The sequence below is a fragment of the Polypterus senegalus genome, chromosome 1 (assembly GCF_016835505.1).
Source record: "Polypterus senegalus isolate Bchr_013 chromosome 1, ASM1683550v1, whole genome shotgun sequence".
In the NCBI taxonomy this organism is placed as follows: domain Eukaryota; kingdom Metazoa; phylum Chordata; class Cladistia; order Polypteriformes; family Polypteridae; genus Polypterus; species Polypterus senegalus.
Window position 1 is genome coordinate 50,566,886 of NC_053154.1, and position 22,942 is coordinate 50,589,827.

Sequence of the window (22,942 nt, forward strand, 5' to 3'; positions counted from 1 at the left end):
AATGTGTAGTTGCCACTCTTTCTCCATTCAAAGGATGAACAGCTCTAAAGACCTGGGACAAAGATGAGGTAGACTAACTTGCATGACAAAAGAGACATGTGTGTGTGGAATTGACTAGGAGGTCGCCAGCACAGTGTGCGATTCACTTAAATCAAAATAAAATGATCCAAATAAATTGATTGATCTTGTTGGAAACCCCATGTCTTCACATTCACCTTGATCCACTGTTCCACTCAAGAATCACAACAAGAGCTAGAAGGTACCAGTCCAGTACTCATATTTCAACATGGGTTTCCACTTAAATTTCTTTTAAATTTCACACTCCTCTTCAATGTATAAAGTCATTAATGACTTTGGTCTCCTTTATTGTATAAAACCCAAGAGCATATACTCCATTCACAGTTTTAAGGATAAACAAGACTTCTATACGAGACACCTACCAATAGGGTCAAAGTCATTTATTCAGTCATAGAGACAGAATTTAAAATGACTGTGGGAGTTCCTGTGCCCCATTAGTCTCAGACTCAGTACTGGGGTCAAACAACTCCCGATTTCAGATTCTGATTAGATGTCCATATTTCAACTCTCTGTTAGTTATTATTTTGACAATGGTGGCAGTCATTAACAGATGTTAACGATGATTAGAATTCAGAAGTTAGTCTGCAGAGAGAGAGCTATTGAGAAGAGTGCATACAGTATTATTAATATCATTATTACTACAATTAAATATCTAGGACCAGTGATAGCCTGAGATGGAAATCAGGATGCAGCGATAACCCACAGAGTGCAGTGTGGATGAAACAATTTGAAGAAGGTATTAAGAGTATTGTGTGATCGAAGAATTAAGGCAAATGTTAAAGGTAAGGTTTTTAATACAGTGGTAATACTGGCAGTGATGTATGAAATGAAACTAAGGCATGGGCAGTAAAGGGAGCTTAAGAGAAGAAGTTCGATGTGGCAAATTATTAAATATATATTTGCAAAAAAAAAAAAAACGAAATTGAATAGCTTAAATACCTTTATTAAAATCAAATCTTTATGTGAAAGTGATCGATTCTCCAAAACCTTGTAGTATTGCACACAGAACAACTCGTCAGTATCAAAAGGCAGCAAAACATTCTTTTGTAAAATACAGTGAAACTACCATTCATTCTTTCTTTTAAAAATAAAATCCCCATATACTGTACAAGATATTTTATTCTCTGCTCCAGTTCTTAATTTCACTTTCATACATTTCTCCCGGGCACAACTTATGTACATTTCATGAAAAGAATTAAACATTACAAACTGATACACCTGCAGCATCTTACAACATTTTACGTAACTCTGTAGTGAATCATTGTGTAAACTTTCTTTGATTGTGAAATATATAACGAGAACGTAACATATTTTTCATAGCCTGATATACATAAAACCATTACAATTATTCTCTTTTACAACACCCTGTTGTTCTATATTGAATAAACATAACAGAGGTTATCAGTGCATAGCTTAAAACAGCAGCTCAATACAATATGGCAAAACCATCTTCTCAGACTCTAGCATTTAAGTAGTTATTATTTTCATTGGTAGTGTTTATAGAATGCCCGTTACACACAACAAAACAGCAATGTGCAATGCCAACAAGTATGTCAGGAAAAAGTAGCGGGATTTTGCTCTGGATGTCAGCATTTTAGAGCAATATAGACTACGTCCACGAAGCCACCTTCTGAAAGTGAGGGCACCACCCTTCACCTAGAAAAGAAACAGAAAGTGTCTATTGATGATGCAAAGTGTATATTCATTAAACAACATGTTATCCTGTAAATGGAAAGATGCTCTTCCTCACCTTGCGTAGTACAACATGCTCGGTTGGATCTATTAATAATGCCTCATGCTCCTCATCTGACTCTAGCTGAATGCTGTACTCTCTCTGAGAAGTCCTGGAGCTGCTAGAATGAGTACTGAAAAGATAAGCAAGGCACTTTAGAATTTGTTTTTAGTATTATCCTGTATGCAAATAATTAACGTTATATTTACAGTTAAGTAAGAAAAAATGTCATTGTTTTTGTAAGGAATCTAACATGAGACTCTCACTTTAACTCTCAGTCCTGACTGCACACTTAATATCAAATACTCACCTTAGCCAAGTGAAATTCCTTATGTAAATAAATGGTAACTTTCATTACAGATCTACTGGACTGGGCCTCTTGCATGGTATGCAACATCTGGGACTCTCCATCTGATAAAGCAGATGCTGGAGCATCTTAGACATCAAGTCCTGTTTGGCCAGTTTTATCACTTGGTCAAAGAAGAAAGAGACCACAACTTACCAGTGAGAGCCTTGACACACAAATCTATGTAAGAATTATCAATCAAAAGGTTGGTCAGGTGTTAACACGTGACACCAATGATAAATAATCACTCCTTCCTTTATAACTCATTCGTAGCACTAGCTTCCTGCATCAACTTACCCTTGGGTCAGATTTTGCTCCCTATAATACACTATTGCTACAGTGTGGCCCACAACAAAGGCTTGAGTGTCCTGCTATTGCAAGGTAGAATTCTAGTGCCTGTCCTCATTAATAGAAAATAAACGTCAGTGGAATTGAACATGGTGCGGCGTATAGTTCAGCCTCACTAAAGTAAAGCAAGCTAAAAACAACAAATCAGCCTTGCTAAGGCAAAGGTTAACTGATCACTAACATGCAACAACTGGAACCGGAAAAAGATGAAGTATCCATAGAGGTTTGTGCTTTTATTTCAGAGACTAATATTCTTTGTACCTTACTATTTAAGGAATGGTCATAAATGTTTTGCATTTCTACATATTGATTGGTGGTGTTACTTAAGCTGAAACAGCATTTCTGTTAAGTAAATCGTTAGCTTTTATAAGTTTCCTCCTTCAAATCTGATTAACATGAGAGCATAGGTAATATTGTGACCAGACTTGCTGTTGCTGGTATCCTGCAACATGTACACATAAACTACCAAGCTCTGGGAGAAATTACAGCTACATAAAACAACAAAGGTACTAAGAAAACTTTTAAACAGGCAAAGATTTACCTAGTTAACATACTATTAGACTGGAAATCTTGCAGAAGCACTTAAATGCCAGTCCAGAATAAATCCTATTTCACTGAAAAATGTTTGGACAGGAAATAAAATAAGTTAGCACCCTATTTAGAGAGGAACAAGAGAAAGAGATCAAGTCATCCTAGATTAATTTTTAGTTGTTTTTATTGTCCCGAGTTTAAATATACTGTACATGCATACAGTACATCCTGCTTTTACAGGCCTTGTGCTATGAATGAATTGAATTATTTTGCGTATTAAACAGAGCCTGTTTGAGTGATATGGTGAACAGCAAGTCTACTGCCTGCTGATATACATTGGTGGTAGTACTTATACAGTAATATTCCCATTTAAGATCAGCTAATGTACCCCTTAAATTAAATTAAGTTTTTTTGTTTTTTTTTACCACATGAGGGACGGAAATCCAGCAGGAGTACTGATCGGATCATGACATCATTCACGTGCAAAGCAAGTTGGTAATGATCTTATAGTAAGCATGCATAAAAGCTCTGCACACAGCTGCTACAGCTGTGATGTGAAGCTGGCCTTACAAAGCATCATCTGGCACTTGGAAAAGAATGTTCGCCTTTAGAGGGCAGCAAATTGAATTTCCAGGAAAATATTTGCCAAAGAAGGCCACCAGCAAACAGAGCATATTTGCAGTGAAAAATGTTTGCTGAATTTCGCCAATCAAAGTGCTGTTCTTTTTAATATACAAACAATCCCAGCAATAAACCCTAAGGGACATCACTTTTAGCATGACCTAACTCTGAAAATGGTCGCCTCATCATAACCCTTTGCCTTCTTTGTATGAGCCAATTCTGAAACCAGGGTCATGTAAAGAATACTTTTCTTTGATGAACATGTTATTTTTGCATTGATGTTCTTGAACTTCCTGTCTCTTCATTATACACCTTCCTGATACATAAACTTATGTAATGTTCTTTCAGAATATGACCAATGTTCGAGCTAGCTTCCAGAGATAATCCTGTCTGTAGTCTTATATGGAACGTCACAAAAAGAAAAATAAAACAAAAAAATAAAAACAAAGAATAACAACTAAACTCTTTTCAGAGTGTGACATATATACATAACTGCACAAATTGTCTTACCATATAGTCTGAAGCATAATATTTTGATATTGCCAAATATAATTCAGTTCACATCAATCACATCACTTTAAGTAAAGGCAAAGTCCTAAGTAGATCGCGAATACAAGCGGCTGAAATGAGTTTCCTCCGCAGGGTGTCTGGGCTTTCCCTTAAAGATAGGGTGAGAAGCTCAGTCATCCGGGAGGGGCTCAGAGTAGAGCCGCTGCTCCTCCGGATCGAGAGGAGTCAGATGAGGTGGCTCGGGCATCTGATCAGGATGCCTCCTGGACGCATCCCTGGTGAGGTGTTCCGGGCACTTCCAATCGGGAGGAGGCCCCGGGGAAGACCCAGGACACTCTGGAGGGACTATGTCTTCCGGTTGGCATGGGAACGCCTCGGGATTCCCCCGGAAGAGCTAGAAGTGGTCGTGGAGAGGGAAGTCTGGGCATCTCTGCTCTGGGTGCTGCCCCCGCGACCCGACCCCGGATAAGCGGAAGAGGATGGATGGATGGATGAAAGTCCAAAGTCAATATACATTTCTATTTTAAATGCTTACAAAAACAGTTTTAGAGAGATAAAAACACATGGCACTGGAACGGCTGTTGTTCTCAACCTAAAATAATTCTAGACAATTTAAGTGCAAAATCTTAACAGATGTTCACCTCTGAGCCCTCTGTTCAACTAATTCTAATGCCTCTTCTGCTGCCTGTCGCCTGGTTTGTTCCTCTAAAAGGCTCTCCGCCATTTGGGACAGTTCTTGTTGTGTAGAATCATACAGTTGTTCTGTTTCAGCCAGCCTTATCAAAAAAAGCAAACAATAAGTCACAATTACTAAGCATGGAGGAAAACACTTTTTAGTATGCACAGAGAAAACAAAGCCTCAAATAATGAATAATTTTAACATAACATAAGCAAAATATTAACTTACATTATTTTTATACATTAGTTAAAATTAGCACTAATTATTTCCAGGCCTTTCCTTTTAAAATGAAATTGAATACATTTTAACTCATAACTTGTCTTACCTTTTTACGAGTTCACCAATGTCAAGACTTACAGTGCTGGCCCGTTCCTGTGGAGCTCCTGGGGGGACCTCAGCTGTTGATTCTCCCTGGAGTGGAGGCAACATATTACTTATCTTGATATATTTATAATTAAAAAATATTCCAGTTGCAACTTAACTTCATTGTTAAATATTTCACATGTATTAAATGGCAAAAAATTATATATAAAAAGGTCTACTGATATATACAATTGTGATGATTAAAAGGTAATCTATCTTGCTGTCAGGTCTCAACTTCTATTTTTTTTATGCTTGGAAAGCTAAAGGTAACTTTGAAAATAATGCTTCTTGCTTTTCAATTTGCTGTCTGTATTACATGCTATACCAATCTAAGCATGTAAAATAATGTAGAAATTTGGAAATCAGGGCAGAGTTTAATTCAACCAAATTCTAACCCAGTCACTGTTTGGAATTTAACTGGTACGTTTAAAGGTATATTTAGCTAAATAGTGACAAAAAGTTATTTCCATATGTTGGGACCAGGGTTGCCAGACTTCACAGAAACTTTACTGCCGAATCACAGTCAACATTCCACACAACACTACAAACTCTAGTTCAATATCGACTAGTTCATTTCATAAGCACATTGCCACCCAAATACACTTTCCTACTCACAAACTGCCTACATCCGTAACCATCACTTCTCTGATTGGCCATCTGGTCCTTAATCTTCATGAGTAGGCAAGGTCAGAGTGATACTGAGACCTTTGATAGGCGATACCTTGTAGTTTTCAGTTAATAACATGCCATACTTCAGAACATTACATTGAAATACTAAAGAACTTTTTGCGGCCCCAACTGGAAGAAATGGATGTGGTGGATGCCTGGTGTGGTTTCAACAGGATGGAGCAACAGCTCATATAGCACAGAGATCCATGCAAGTTTTGTGGGAGATTTTTCCAGGGAAGCTGATCTGTTGGGTGGCCTTCACATTGGTCTGATCATGCTCCATGCGATTTCTTCTTGTGGGCCTATCTCAAGTTGAGGGTATACAAACATCGACCTCAAAACTTTGAAGCCCTCAAAGACGCTATTTGCCACAAAGTTGCAGCTATCTTCCTTGAAATGGCCAAACCAGTCATGCGAGTGTTCAGAAATCGTCCTGAAGAGTGTATCGTTAATGATGGCCACAACCTTGAAGACATCATTTTTAAAACACAATGAAAGAAATCTATTTTGTATACCCTTTCTTGTGTAGTAAAGAAATTTATTTTATCTTGTACCGTTTTTGTAGAATAAACCTTTGAAATGTAGTAATTCTTTTTGGCTCACACTATATTTTCAAAAATCATTTTCCTGTATGTTTACAAATGGGGCCCCAACATAAGTTGGGCTACCATGAAGATACTTTCAGTACTACAGTTATCCCACCTTTGCATTCCCATTTTCAATTCCCATTTGTGCTTTTCTGTTTTAAAATGGCTGATTAATCAGCCATAGTTAGTCCATTTCGACCGTATTGCCCAATTTTATCAGTAATTGGGAAGCAGTATCTTTTACTAAAAGGTCATTGGTTGAATGAACTGTAACTATATGTGAAATTGACAGGTTTTAAATTTTAAATGAAGGAGACTGCGTGACATTTCAATGCCATTAGCTTGCAAAAAGGAAGAAGCAATTTCATAGGCTAAAGAGGTATGAAAAAAGCAAATGTAGACTTGTTAGTCTTTACAAAATTATGCACAATTTCCTAAAAATCTGCCCAAAATGAGGAGTCACACCCATGACATTTTTCAAAGCACAACAGATTTAAAAATAGCCCAATACGACGTGAATCGCGTTTTCTTTTTTTATGGGGGTTAACATTTAACACTAGAATTACCAGAGCCTACGAAAAAACTCGTAATTCCGTCCCACCTTAAATCGCTTCTTAAATCCCTTCACACCTCTCCGCCAGCGTCCTTTGTCCTCTAAATGTGCTGATAAAACGAACCTAGGAGCAGCCGGCTATTCCATCCCCCCACCAATTTAGAACGTGCACGAACTTCTTCCAGCTCATGCCTTGATTGACTCTGGGAGTGAAGTGTAAGAAAGAGTGGAAATAATAGATCGTTATTTGGAACACATGCATTTCATGTCTGTTCCGTTTCTACAGTAATCTGTGTAAACACATTGTTAAAACAGAAACTTTTTTATATTCTAGTAGTAGATGACAAAATGTAGGCATAAACTATATAATGTATGAAGCCCGAAGTCCAAATATCAAAGAAAAAAGTACAAATATAACACAACAATTGCGCTTTTATTCAAAAATGTAACTGCAGAAACAAAAAGCCGCCTTAACATGCGACATTGACAGCTGTTTATTATAATTGTCTCCGTAGTTCAATAGAATCAGTTCCCGTTTGGGAATCAAAAGGTCGCGAGTTCGATCATGCACCACTCCTTTTTGAGAAGTAAACTGCTCTTAGTCTTACTATATTAGAATAAAAGCATACATTTGATTTCGGTCTGTAACAGCCAGTGCAATTTATGATCCTTGTAAAGGTTAGCCTTTTTTTTTTTTTTAATTCACTTTTCATTCCCTCAGTCGCGTTCAGAATCAATCCATACAACCCCATCTGACACGGCTGTTTTCACATAAAGACGCGCTATAGCTCTGCAGTGTACCACGATGCATACTAAAGCCCCCCCAGGTTGCTGACACACAAACGCTGGCGAAGCTGCCTTCTTCGTATCTCACCGTCACTTGATTTTCTTTTTATTCAGTTTTATTGAGTGTTCATGCCAGTCCCCGCATGTTGCTGTATGCTGTTTCTTTTGTACTCCAGGACATGCAGAGGAGAGAATTGTAAAGAGCAGTAACTTCGGCGCTATATGCAATAATCAGCCACTCCCCATCTGCCCGTTGTTTTGTTATACTTTTACACCAACATATGTTCCTGTGTTTGAGCATGCTCAAAAAATACACGTGTAATGCCACGAAAAGTAACTAATGCAATATTATTTGAAAACGAACAGCGTCAGATTGGGTGTGAAATTATGCAGGAATTGGAAATTCTCTGATGTGGGACCTTCCCCCAGGGAAGAAAGTACAGTGTCAGGTGCTCATTCAGTGTAATAGGAACCATAGCACAGAGAGTTGTGTGCACTGCAACAAGTACACGTGTTGTAAATGTAGGAAGGGCGGTCCTTCGGTGTGTGGGAACTGTTAATATTTGAATGTGATGATTTTATATAGCACGGAATGAAAATCAGCACTTCTTAGCATTGCACCATGCAAGCTGTCGTATCAATCGCCTACTGTAACTTGCTTTCATTTTTCTTCGGTTATACAGGAAGTCTTGAATAAAAGTGCACTTGTTTTGTTTGCGAAATGAAGTGTCTGCGTGCACTTTTCGTGGCATTACATGTGTATTTTTTGAGCATGCTCAAACACAGGAACATAAGTTGATGTAAAAGTATAACAAAACAACAGGCAGATGGGGAGTGTCTGATTATTGCATATAGCGCCGAAGTTACTGCTCTTTGCCATTCTCTCCTCTGCATGTCCTGGAGTACAAAAGAAACAGCATACAGCAACATGCGGGGACTGGCTGGAACACTCAATAAAACTGAATAAAAAGAAAATCAAGTGACGGTGAGATACGAAGAAGGCTGCTTCGCCAGCGTTTGTGTGTCAGAACCCGGGGGCGGGGGTGCCGTTAGTATGCATCGTGGTACACTGCAGAGCTATAGCGCGTCTTTAAACAGCCGTGTCAGATGGGGTTGTATGGATTGATTCTGAACGCGACTGAGAGAATGAAAAGTGAATTAAAAAAAAAAAAGCTAACCTTTACAAGGATCATAAATTGCACCGGCTGTTACAGACTGAAATCAAACGTATACTTTTATTCTAAAATAGTAAGACTAAGAGCAGTTTACTTCTCAAAACGGAGTGGTGCTGGATCGAACTCGCAACCTTTTGATTCCAAGGCGAGAACTGATTCTATTACACAACGGAGGAAGTTATAATAAACACTTGTCAATGTCGCATGCTAAGACGGCTTTTTGTTTCTGCAGTTATATTTTTGAATAAAAGTGCAATTGTGTTATATTCGAATCTTTTGTGAAAATGTTTGTTATTTGGACTTCAGGCTTCATACATTATATAGTTTATGCCTACATTTTGTCATCTACTACTAGAATATAAAAAAGTTTCTGTTTTAAAAATGTGTTTACACAGATTACTGTAGAAACGGAACAGACATGAAATGCATGTGTTCCAAATAACGATCTATTATTTCCACTCTTTCTTACACTTCACTCCCAGATACTCAATCAAGGCATGAGCTGGAAGAAGTTCGTGCACGTTCTAAATTGGTGGGGGGATGGAATAGCCGGCTGCTCCTAGCTTCTTTTTATCAGCACATATTAGAGGACAAAGGACCCTGGCGGAGAGGTGTGAAGGGATTTAAGAAGCGATTTAAGGTGGGACGGAATTACGAGTTTTTTCGTAGGCTCTGGTAATTCTAGTGTTAATATACAGTGGGTTTATAAATACCCCTGCAATTGGAAAAGTATTTTTTTCTGTGTGTCTTTATTTCAGGCTACAAAGCAACAAAATGTGAATATTTTGGAAAAGAGTGATTCTTTTCTATACCCATCGCAGATCCCTCCCCCAACAAATTTAAAATGCAATTTCAATTTTTAAGCAACTGCTTATATGAGAGACTCTAAACATCAAAAAAAAATGGAAAAAGGCAATATTCCAAAACAGTTCTGGTATACAAAAATCTCTTAGGATGCTGATTATTAACTGACTACACCTTAGCGTTGTTAATCAAAAAACAACTTTCAAATTTAAATCTGTTTCTCTTCGGGCAACACTCATGGCACCACCACAAATCAGTCTTTGCTGAAGTCAGTTTTCTATCCTGGTCTTGGAACATTATTCCATTTCACAGAAAAGCAAGTAATAAAAACTAACAGAGATTTTGCCTTCTCTGAATAGCAACAGATATTTAAAACAATCATTTTAAGTTAAGAAGTGCAAGACAATTAAATTTAGTTTAAATTGAAAAAAAATATACTATAATATGACTACATAGGGCTGGGCAATATGGACTAAAAATCACATCTCAATATTTTTTAGCTGAATGGTGATATACGACATATACTGTATGTCTAGAATGGCATCAACATCAGGCGAAAGGATGAAGCAAATGAGCAAACCAAAATACACAGTGGATGAGATTTTGCGTATATTTTATTATTTTGAATTGGACTCTGAATTGCTGGACTATGATTTGGTGCAAGTAATCTGGAAATTGAGATCTGAAATGAAAGTGAGGTACTAGCATCAACTGATCAAACCCCCGCTGACTCACCCAGTTGCTGCAGCTGCCAGACCTCTACAACATAGCTACAACACAATGCATGCAGCAACAAACATTTTATTTGGATTTATGGTTTGTGTGCTTTTTAAAAACCCGAGTTTTTTGGAAAAATATTCAGTCCAGGGAGAAAATGGGAAAAAAAAAAAATCTGTGATATGATAAGCTACTACTCATAAGGCACAGCATGGGTATGTGAGTTTTGTAATGTGGTTTATTTTGGGGCAGAAGGATTGGGACAGCTTCTGGGCTGCAGCACGTATTTTCACACACTCTTCGTACCGCACTTTATGGTGCTGTTGTAAATGGTGGAAAAGATTAGTAGCGCTCAAAGTTTTGTCGAGACATGTTTTCTGCATTCTGTACAGAATACATTATTCTGCTGCTCATCTGACACTTTGAACTGGAACCATCAACAAATAATTGACCCATTGTTTTTCTTTTTACCTACCAGCTCTTCTTCAATAGCTTCCTTCATGTCTTTATCTGTCTCCATCCTGTTGCTGCCTACAGGACTTACTGAATGAAGCGGTGTGGGAGGGGTGAGTTGTGTTCAGAAAGGGAAAGAGGTGGGGCAGGGTGAAGTTGTGCGAGAGATGAACAGGGAGAAGAGAAACGCGAAATGGCGGCTGTATGAGAATAATTTTAACGCAACATAGACTCGATATAACCGATATTGTCTCATCCTATATCTCGTATGAAAATATGTTGATATTTTTATAAAACTCGATATATCGCCCAGCCTTATGGTTCTCAACACTTCAGTTAATATAATAGAAAAACAGAAGTTGGAAAGTAGATTTCTGTAAGATCATGCAATATCTTTTGTATTCTACAGTATTGCACACACCATAAAGAAAACAAAAATGGGCAGCCAATCTTGCATGTAAATTATACCCTTTTATTAAATGATATTTCTGCAAAATAATCACTGAGATTTCAGATTATTCCTTTGATATGTGTAATGCTGCAGTGATGAGATTTGTGTATCCCTTTTAATAGTTACATCTTCTCACTTGCAGACAGTTTTTTTCATCCTTGAAAGATTTGTATTTAGCAAACATACACTGAAGCAATTTAATATATAAAATAATGGCAGCCTGTCAAAAACTACATCCATCTGTAGGGTTAATATGAATCTCTACTTATTACCCTTTCTGTTTTATTATGTCCCTGTGAATCCAAGGCCATTTATTGAAAAGTCAATAAATACTGAAAATGTCAACTAATTAAAAAAATATGTACCACGTAATATTCTCAAACCCACTTAATTCAGTTCAAGGTCATGGCAGCCTGAAGCTGTGGCTTAGATGCCAGTCTACTGTATAGCCAACGCAAGAACACATGCACACTCGCAATGGAAAATTAACCTACAGACCCTGAGGATGCGAGAATAAAACTGGAGAATCCAGAAGAAACAACACGTAGACCAGGGGAAATCATGCAAAATCAACATGAACAACCACCAGAAGTAGCATTCAAACCCAGGATGCTGGGTGTATGAAGCAGCAGTACTAGCCACTGCTTCACATTACTGCCAAACTATACAGTATTTGTAACCATATTTGCTATATTAAAAAAAAAATCAAAATTATAAGCAATAATTTCCTTACTTGTCTTTGCCCTTCAAAGGAATCCTGTAAAGGCTGCATATGTAACTGGCTTTCAAGCCAGTAGCAACGATTCTGCAGCTGAGTATAATGCACCTGAGTGTCTCTTAAAGTCTGCGTAATTGCTTTCAACTGGGTAGACAGGGCCATCTTCTCTTCCATTGTCTGCATTAACTATGAAACCATAAAGAAACACAATTAAGTATGCTATATTCATATTCTTAGATAATTACACATTATATTTCAAAATTAACAAATTTCTCTAGATATGAAAAAATGACTATATCTAGTTACTACAAAAATAAAAACATTTAAGTGCAAATACAAAGAATCTATTTGAACACATACATATAGTCATTATCAATTATATATCATTATAACTTTACACTATGATTTTTATCAATAATCATCAATACAGATGGCATTTTTTTTTTTAACTTAGAACAGGCTAGGAAACAATAGGCCATTTAGCCCACTTAATTCTTCTAAAATAACATCAAGTCTAGTTTTGAAAGTCCCTGAAGTCCAACTCTTTACCACACCACTTGATAGCTTATCCCATGTGTCTATGACTCGCTGTGTAAAGAAAAACCTCCTATGTTTGTGTGAAATTTACTCTTAATAAGTTTCCAAATGTGCTCCCATGTTCTTGTTGAACTCATTTTAAAGTAACCATCTTGATCCACTGTACTAATTCCCTTTATAATTTTAAACACTTCAATCATGTCTCCTCTTAATCTGCTTTGCTTAAAATGAAAAGGTTCAACTCTTTTAATCTTTCTCATAACTCATCCAATGTAGCCCTGTAATCAGCCTAGTCACTCTCCTCAGGAGTTTTTCCAGTGATGTTATTTCCTTTTGTAGCCTGGAGACCAAAACTGTACGCAATACTCCAGGTGAGGGCCACACCAGTGTGTTTTAAAGCTTGAACAAAACCTCCTTGGACTTGTACTCCACACATCGTGATATATAACCTATTATTCTGTTAGCTTTCTTAACACTAGAATTACCAGAGCCAACAAAAAAACTCGTGAATTCCGGCCCACCTTAAATCCATTCGCACCTCTCCATCAGCCTCTTTTCTCTTCTAAATGTGTCGATAAGCACAAAGCAGCCTGCTATACCACCACTGCCACCCCCAACTGCCTCAGAATGGGCAAGAAGTTCTCCCAGTTCCTGCCTTGGTTGATTATCTGGGAGTGAACTACTCAGAATTGTAAGGGGAAATAATTTGATGTGTGTTTTGTGTCTACAACAATCTGTGTAAACACATCGTTAAAACAGAAACGTTTTTCATGTTTTAGTAATAAATAACAAAATATAGACATGAACTGTATGTGTTCATTTTCAAATAATATTGCATTAGTGTGACAATGTTTTCTGATTGGTATTATTCAGGTCATAAAATGATTTCTTCAAAATGTCACATATATTTTTCTCTTTATTTTTTGCCCAGTGCTGAGTTGACATTGTGCACCAGAAGGCATGAGCTTATTCAGTGTGAGAAGGAGCACACAGGTGGCCAGTTGCTTGTGATATAACACGCTTGACTTGACGGCGATCAACGCACATGGACTATACAAGAAATGCACAGGGACCACTGAGAAAAAAAGAGTGTTTGCTCACCTTGCAGAGGAGCTTCGTCGTTGTTTCTTACAAGAAAAAGCAATGGATAAAGCAAAAGAGGATGCAACATTAACAAGCTTCCGTTCCAAGACCGTCACACCCCCCAGCCCCTTCAATGTATTAGTAACCACAGCACAGAGAGAACAGGTACACATGCCGTAAACGTAGAAAGGACGGCCCTTGGTTGTGTGTGAACGGTTAACATTTGAATCTGATGACTGCCTACGGCGCAGAACTGACCTGTTTGTACTATACTTTCTTCTCCATGTCCTGGAGTACAAAAGAAACAACCCCATGTACCCAAAAGTGGACGCTGGCAAGAACAAACAAACAAAAAAAAACCCGCGGTCACTGATTACAAGTGCAAGAAGGTGTGCAAATGAATATGAATAATATGAATAATGTTGCATCAGTGCCACAATGTTTTCCGAAACATACTATACAGATCATAAAATGAGTTATTCCAAATATTATATATACCTATATCTCTATTTTTTTGTTAGTGCAGCTTTGACATCATGGACCATTTGGCGCATACTAATTCAGCGTGAGCAGAAACACTCATTAAAACTGAATAAAAAAAAATTCAAGTGACAGTGAGATACGAAGAAGGCAGATTCACCAGCATTTGTGTGTCAGCTTCTATCCCTCCAGATCAGAGAATTTCTAGTTCCATTGTCTCAAAACACCACTCACATCTACAGTCACTCCCAGTTTCAGATAAAAAGTAACTGTGTCAGATCTGTGGTGTTGGGGGGTTGTCAGTTATCGTGACAGAGAGTAAATTTACACTGGCTGTTACAGACACAAATCAAATGTATGTTTTTATTGTATAATATTAACAAAAAGAGCAGCTCACTGCTCTAAATAGTAAATTTGCCCGGGAGCTAGTTTTGAACTGACGACCTCCGGATTATAAGTCAGCAGTTCTAACCACAGCACCACAGAAGGTATCGTATCATACTTACACCTTTTGTGAAAGTATTTATTTGATATTTGGCCATCAGCCTTCACACATTATACAGTTCATGTCTACATTTTGTTATTTAATACTAAAACATGAAAAGGGTTTCTATTTTAATGATGTGTTTACATAGATTGTTGTAGACACAAAACACACATTAAATTATTTCCCCTTACAATTCTGGGTAGCTCACCAGATAATCAATCAATCAAGGCAGGACCTTCTTGCCTGTTCTGAGGTTTTTTGGGTCGGTTCAGGGTGGGATGTGTGGGAGATGGCATAGCAGGCTGCTTGGGCTTTTCGACACATTTAGAAGACAAAAGATGCTGACGGAGAGGTGAGAAGTGATTTAAGGTGGGCCGGATTTACGAGTTTTTGCCAAATTAAACATCATATAAAGGGATCATCTTCCTGCAGATCATCTAATGTGGTCTACCTAATTCTCTGCATGAAATGTCCTGACACTGCACTCTATGTGGGAGAAACTGGACAAACACTCCGCCAGAGAATGAATTTACACAGGTTCCACATTAAACGTGGCAACACAGATGTTCCTATAGCGGCCCACTTCAACAGCCATGGACACTGTGAGAGGGACTTTAAAGTCACAGTGCTTATGGGCAACTTCAAAACACAGCAAGAGAGAATAGAATGGGAAGTTAAACTCATGTTAAAATTTAATACATTACAACATGGCTTGAATAGAGACCAAGAGTTTTATGGCCAGGTATGAGGATTGTTTGCATCTCTCAGACTGACACAGATAACCTGTCTACAGAACCATATTGTTTTGAAAAACTCAACACAAACTTCAAAGGACTTTGTTGGACAAAGATCTTGACCATACATTGTTCTTCTCTCTCTTGTTAAATTAATCTTAGCCTGAATGAATCTATTAATTTTTTACATTTAAGATTTTTCATTTAAAGATTTACCAATGTTGTTTCTTGTCGTAGTGTGTGTATATAAACACAGGGAACTCCAGTTTCTGTATTACATCTTTCCTGAAGAAGGGGCCCGAGTTTCCTCGAAAGTTTGCATATTGTAATCTTTTTAGATAGCCAATAAAAGGTGTCATTTTGATTGGCTTTTTTCTACATTCATAATGGCTAACACAGTACAACACCCTAGTACTACATTTACTTATATTAAATTTTCATCTGTTACAAATCTGCCCAAGCGAGTATTCTACTGTAGATTATCTGCCAATCCACCTATCGTGGTATCTATCATCTGCAAACTTAACCATCTTATTACTTATATTCCTATCCAAATCATATAACACTGACCCTCTTGTGTAACGCCATTCTTCACATCGGCCAATTTTGACAGGGTTCCTCTCACTAATTTTGCACCCATCTACAACACCACCCTAAACTCCCACTTCTTTTAGTTTGATACCCAACTTCTCATGTGGCACCTTATTAAATGCTTTATGAAAGTCAAGATAAATATCATATGCTCCACTTTGATCATATCCATTTGTTGCTTCTCACAGAATTCAAGCATCTTACTGAACCCATGTATTGCTCAATTCTACCCTTAATAATTCCTTCTATTAATTTAACTGTCATAAACTTTAAACTTATTGGCCTATAGTTGCTTGGATCTGCCCGGTCAACCTTTTTATATAATGGGATAATATTTGCCATTTTCTAGTGTTTATATATTTTATTTATTTATTTTTTATTATACTTTATTAATCCCAAAAGAAATTACTTTGTTTTCAAATACCCCTTAGGGTCAGACATTGTACAGCGCCCCTGGAGCAATTGAAGGTTAAGGGCAGTGATGGGGATTCGAACCGACAACCTTTGGGATACCAGTGCAGATCCTTAGCCTCAGAACCACCACTACGCCATATATGCACTGTGGATTAGTGTGAATACCAAAGTAAACACATTGAGTATTTAATACAGAAATCTCGGTAATTCCAAAGATTTTTTTTTTTGCAATTGTATCCAAGATGAAGCAAAAACAATTGCTTTGAGCTGTCAGATCAAATGTCACTATTTGATTACAACTAGAATTTGCATGACCAACATTTGATTGTAAAGGAATGGTTGTTTATTTCTCTCACATTTATTTTGAGATTGTGTTACTCCAGACAAGCTATAGTATGCAGTGCTGCGCTACATTTCCACTTCCACTTTTAACCTTTCATTATTTTAAAAGGGTAGCTTAGTATCTTTAATAGACAGGCACTCCTTCACAAAGTAGTCTGGGACCTTTTTGCCCCAACTGCTCTGTTTTTTGATATAAAGGTACATGTACTGAGAACAGATTTCTGGTGCAATAAAAATACAAAATTAGTTTTCAAAGCTAATTTTATAGCTTGATGCCCTAACAAGGGTTTGCTCTCCCAGCCATCACTTCTAGATCGAAGGCAAGACAGCCATGCAGATTATACTTTTTATTAAGGTGTACCTGTGTGACTTTTTAATGGGTCTTACATTTACAATATGGTTGCCCGATTATGTCTAGGATGTTTTTACTGTTGCTACCACCATTACCATATTAATAAAGTAAAAAAAGAAAAGTACAAATATACATGTAACACCCAGAATCAATCTATGTTTCAATAAAATTTATGTTTTACTTATTTTTACCTTGAACACTACTTTACGCCTAACTTTACATCCCTAGAATAGACAGTATCTGTCTATAGTTGAAATCAGAAGTTTACACACACAGGGTGAATTCTTTAATACTCACTTTATAAGCCCTCCACAGATTTTAAACTACAGTACATGTTTGTGAACATACACTGATCATGCATTGTCGCATGAAAACTAACATACTAACAAACTATAAATTTGACATATTTTAGACTGCTTTGTGCAAGGGACAAAATATTTTTTCCAACAATGTTCACAAGCAGAGTATTTCACTTTTTATTGACTATATAACAAGTCCAGTGGGTCACAAGTTTACATACACTTTATTAACTGTGCTTTTAAACAGCATGAAAAATTCAAGAAAATTATGTCAAGCCTTTAGGCAATTAGACAATTACCTTCTGATAGCCAATTAGCTAAACTGGAATCAACATGTAGATGTATGTTAAGGCCTGCCATCAAACTCACTGCCTCTTTGCTTGACATAATGGGAAAATCAAAAGAAAACAGCCAAGAACGCAGGAAACAAATAACTGTGACCCCCTTCAAATTTGGTACATAACTGTATGTAAACTTCTGACTTCAACTATATGTTACATCACTGACTGGTACTATTCATCTCCTTTAGGTATACTTAACACAAATTTAATGGCCTGAAAATACCAAGATGCAGCAGTACTTTATGATCAATTATTTCTTTTTCACATACTAACAGAAAAACAAACTTGACTTCTTAATTACACAAATAAAAAAAATGATAACACACAAAAAAATGCTTATACAAGGAAAATGAAATAGCAACAAGTGAAAATGGAAGCTGTCTTATTATATTGCTAATGATTGTTAACAATAATTTTGTTTTCAGCTCTAACTATAATAATAATAACATAAATAAAAGTTCTGGATCAAACCTTAGTGTTTAACTGTTGAAAATGTATATCTTTTTGATGAAGTTCTTCCAGGCATCGCTGCAAGTCACTGCTACCTGCAGTATTTTCCTTGGCGATCAGAGAAACATTTTCAATCTGTTAAAGTGACAAAAATATCATTCACAGCTTAGGGAATAGCTATTCAAATCATCCTATATTAAAGAACTTTTTGCTACTTATTGATGATCTGGCTTTAGTTTTTGGATGAAAATATATTTTATTTTTAAACTCAGTTTATTAATGCCATTCTATAATATAAGCCAAGAAAGAAATCAAAATTATTTTAGTTTATGAATGCATTGCTCAACTTTTACTCACATTTTAGTTTTTTTTTTATTATTTTTAAACAGTAGTTTTCAAAAGCTTTGGGTTCAACTGGATTAGTGTATAAAACTACATCAATCCATCCAGATCAGTTATCTAGTTTAGGGTTACATGGAGCTGGTATACAGTATGTCCTGATGATATGGGGTGCAAGTCTATAATCACTGCAAAGCACACACAGTTATCTTGCTCAAGATAAATATGTAAGTTGTATATATACTCAGCAAAAAAAGAAATGTCCTCTGTCTTTCAACTGTTTTTACTTTCAGTAAACTTAATGTGTAAATATTTGTATGAACACTAAAAGAATCAACACCATAAGACATAAACTAAAAATGTTTCACAATGTGTCCCTGAATGAAGGGAGGCTCAAAATCAAAAGTACCTGTCAGTATCTGGTGTGGCCACCAGCTGCTTGAAGTACTGCAGTGTATCTCCTCCTCATGGACTGGACCAGATTTGTCAGTTCTTGCTGTGAGATGTTACCCCACTCTTCCACCAAGGCACCTGCAAGTTCCTGGACATTTCTGGGGGGAATGGCCCTAGCCCTCACCCTGCGATCCAACAGGTCCCAGACGTGCTCAATGGGATTGAGATCCGGGCTCTTCCACTGCGAGGATGATCAGCTGTCCTTCCTGTCTCCCTGTAGCGCTGTCTTAGGCGTCTCACAGTGCGGACATGGCAATTTATTGCCCTAGCCACATCAGCAGTCCTCATGCCTCCCTGCAGCATGCCTAATGCACGTTCACGCAGATGAGCAGGGACCCTGGGCATCTTTCTTTGGGTGTTTTTCACAGCCGGTAGACAAGTCTCTTTAGTGTCCTGCGTTTTTAGAACTGTGACCTTAAATGCCTACTTTCTGTAAGCTGTTAAGGTCTTAACGACCATTCCACAGGTGCATGTTAATTAATTGATTATGGTTAATTGAACATGCATGGAAAACATTGTTTAAACCCTTTACAATGCAGATCTGTAAAGTTATTTGGATTTTTAAAACATTATTGTTGAAATACATAGTCCTGAAAAAGGGACGTTTCTTTTTTTGCTGAGTATATAAAGCAGGAACACAAATAGACTTCACTGTGTACAGTACCTACTATGAACAACATCCCAATGTGTTATTCACATTTGTTTCATTTCTTTCATCTTTTACACACTTGACCATTTACCTTAACAGGGTAGACATTGCCCGAAATCCTGGATTCTTTTGAAAGCACTTCATGACTAAGTTTCTGTAATTCATCTTTTTGTTTGTCTTTTTCTGCAGCCACTGACATTAATTGCATTCTTAAGGCTTGAGATTCTGTAATAAGCATGTTCTTTTCCTTTCTAAAGGGAAATCAAAAATCTTTTTGAAGAGAATGCTCAGACATAATTCATGAGAGAAAATTTAAATCATTGTTATGTAAAGTAAAATAACAAAAAGATACACAAATAAACCATTTTTTCCCATTATAAGGGTAATAGGTGATCTAGAGCCAATCGCATTAACAGCAAATGCGAGGTTTGGATGAACTCTGGTCAGGCTGCTAGATGACTGAACTAAACACATTTGCAATTCAGAATTTCGATACGTCAACTGATCTGGAAGAAGAATTTGTCACCATAAGAAACCCAATATAGAAATGGGGAGAACGTGTATACTCCACAATTCTTCAATTCTCAGAAGGAAGAAAAAACAGTCACAATATTAATAAAATGTACACTTACCTGTAAAAACATTCAAATAATGTTTATTTAGGTGAGTATGTTCCTTTTACAAAACTCCCCATACATAATGACCAAATACTCTGTTATTATGGGTAAAACAGAAACACTGGTAAAAGTGAAAGGCTACACAATTTCAACCACATTCTACTGCGGAAACACAGTATTTACGAAATTAAGGAAATCTAAACAAAAATTTAACAAAACTGTTTTTCTTAAGTAAACACAGATGAATGGCAGATTGACTGCCAGTCTTTTTACTACAGATGCTGAGAAAACATTTAGAATGTGACACTACTATAAAAAGCTCCATACTGGCATTCTGGGACACCTTAATGATTACATCAAGAAACAATAAAAATTCAAATGTTTTGTTTAAAGCAATTGTACTGCATGGGAAATAAAACCTCAAACTGGTACATACATATTCTGTTCAGGTGGACTATGTCAAGAACATTTTTACTCATGGTAGAATCCATCGCTTTTTAGGACCAACCTGTTAAGTTTGGAATTAAAGTGCAGTAGCCTCTGCCAGCAACAAATAACACATGACAAAACAAACAAGGACAGGAAGCTAGTTACTAGCTTAGATATCTGCACAACCATTTACGTGTATCAGTTTACAGATAACTGATCTGACAGCATATTTCCAAACAGTCCACAACCTTGTCACTCCTACCAAACCCAGATTAAAGGCAAACTTAATATTAAAGTCAACATACTAAAACTAACCTTAGCTCAGCAAATTCTGACTTCTGAACACTGACATCTTGCTCAGCTTGTTGCCGGAGTCTTTTTTCTTGCTGCAGCAATGCCTGAAGTTCTTCAACTTTGTTTTTCAGAGATGTCGAATCTGTTACTCCAAATCCTTGTCCAAAAGACACCTATAAGTGAAATAAAAATTGCACAGTAAAACACAGAAAAAGTATGAAAATTAAGCCAAATATTATATTACTGACCACATCTAAGGTCACATATTAAAAAAAAGGAAATAAAATTCAGAAAGAGGCAACAGAGCAAGTAGGAATAAAAACTTAAAATACAAGGTGTTTGATATTAACAACTGTCATTCAGAATTGATAATTCTATGAACAGACTGTCATGAAACTGTTGAAGAATCTCTTAATTTTTATTAACATACAAAGAAAACGTATTGGCAACTACTTCATTAATATGAAATTACGCTATTTTACTCCAGATTTAATTGGGTTTGCACAGATTACACATAAACACAAATATATATATATATATATATATATATATATATATATATATATATATATATATATATATATATATATATATATATATATATATATATATATTTGCTACAACCTGAAACTGTTCATCTGCTCAACAACATAACAAATTTACTATCTGGTTGCCACCTAACACTTCTGTCACTTACTCCTGCATTAGCATTTTCTCTATGCTTACATTCCTATGTCTACGGTCAAATCCAAATGTTTGTTTAAAAAATTATAGAATGCAGACGATATAACATGTAATTTGTGTTTTCTATTAGATAAGTGAAGTTATGTGTTTTGGTTTCATGTTTGGAAGGATCCTATCACAGCAACAGCCCTGATCTAATAGTGTGAAACTGTAGGCCTGGAGACCCGCAGTGACTGCAGGTTTTCATTCTAATTTTCCTATCAGTGACCAGTTTTCAGTGCAAATTGACTTCTTTTCCCTTCATTTTAATAGTCCTGTTTTTAAGGATTCAGTCCTCTGTATTGATTTTTTTCTTCATTAAATGACTGTCAAACAGAAATGAGACGTGAAACAAGCCAACAGATCACCAGCTAAATAGGGGCTTCAAATACAAGCCAGTTTCACTCCAACCAGTTTCTTAATGAGAAGAAGATTCTTGCTGTTAATTAAACCTGTTATTTAATTCCATGGCTTATTGCTGCTCTTATTCTTCCAAAGCAGACATTTCCAAAACTGCTGATTTTCTGTTTTTTCTTAGAACACTGTCAAACTGTTTGGTGACCTGAGAGAGCAACCTTACCGAGACGTTCACCTTTCTTTATTTTCAGATATTTGTGTGATGGGTACAGGTGAGCTGGTCATGTGGCAGATCATTTTGTTTCTCATTTATTGTGTTTGGCTGCTAATTAAGGGGCCTGAGTCAAGTCAATTAAAACTAAGCCAAAAGAAGTTAATTAGCAGCAAAAAATGGTCACTAATTAAGAAAATGGTTAGAATGAAAACCTGTAGCCACTGAGGCTCTCCAGGGCTAGAGTTCAACACCCCTTTCCTAAACAGAACAGATAAAGGTGACAGGCTTATTTATTTTCCGGAGGTTCAAGTAATCTGAAGTTGAGATGTTTGGTTTCTGTGAATTTAAAGTACTCATAATCTTATTATCAAAGGAGACAGTTAACTGTTCCTTGAATGAAAGGCAAACATCATTGTGTCCGCTTCCGTACAATGTCTGTAATGCTGAATCACCCTGTCTTGCATTTTGTAGGTCATTATATAAAAAAGCTGAATGTACAGCTTATTTCTCAATCTTCTTTATGATAAATTTTGTTTTTAAACCAACTGTGAAGTGAAGCCAGTGCAAGCATTCTGTTATACTTCAGTAAAGTAAAACTGAATCAAATCTGCTTGACAGGACCAAGCATAAAAGATC

The 22,942-nt window shown here is 36.7% G+C and overlaps 1 protein-coding gene across 1 annotated transcript in view; it reads right to left on the reverse strand.

Moving 5' to 3' along the window:
• Positions 1-1,000: 1,000 nt before the first annotated feature.
• The window catches only part of LOC120523264 (golgin subfamily B member 1-like), a 92,078-nt gene continuing 70,136 nt past the window's right edge, over positions 1,001-22,942 (reverse strand). Inside the window, exons 24-31 of the mRNA XM_039744472.1 lie at positions 21,034-21,185; positions 19,764-19,923; positions 18,253-18,366; positions 12,137-12,307; positions 5,171-5,256; positions 4,808-4,942; positions 1,829-1,943; positions 1,001-1,734 (exon numbers count right to left, since the gene is read on the reverse strand). Of these exons, the coding sequence (XP_039600406.1) occupies positions 1,576-1,734; positions 1,829-1,943; positions 4,808-4,942; positions 5,171-5,256; positions 12,137-12,307; positions 18,253-18,366; positions 19,764-19,923; positions 21,034-21,185 (1,092 nt within the window). The 3' untranslated portion in view covers positions 1,001-1,575. The remainder of the gene's footprint in view (positions 1,735-1,828; positions 1,944-4,807; positions 4,943-5,170; positions 5,257-12,136; positions 12,308-18,252; positions 18,367-19,763; positions 19,924-21,033; positions 21,186-22,942) is intronic.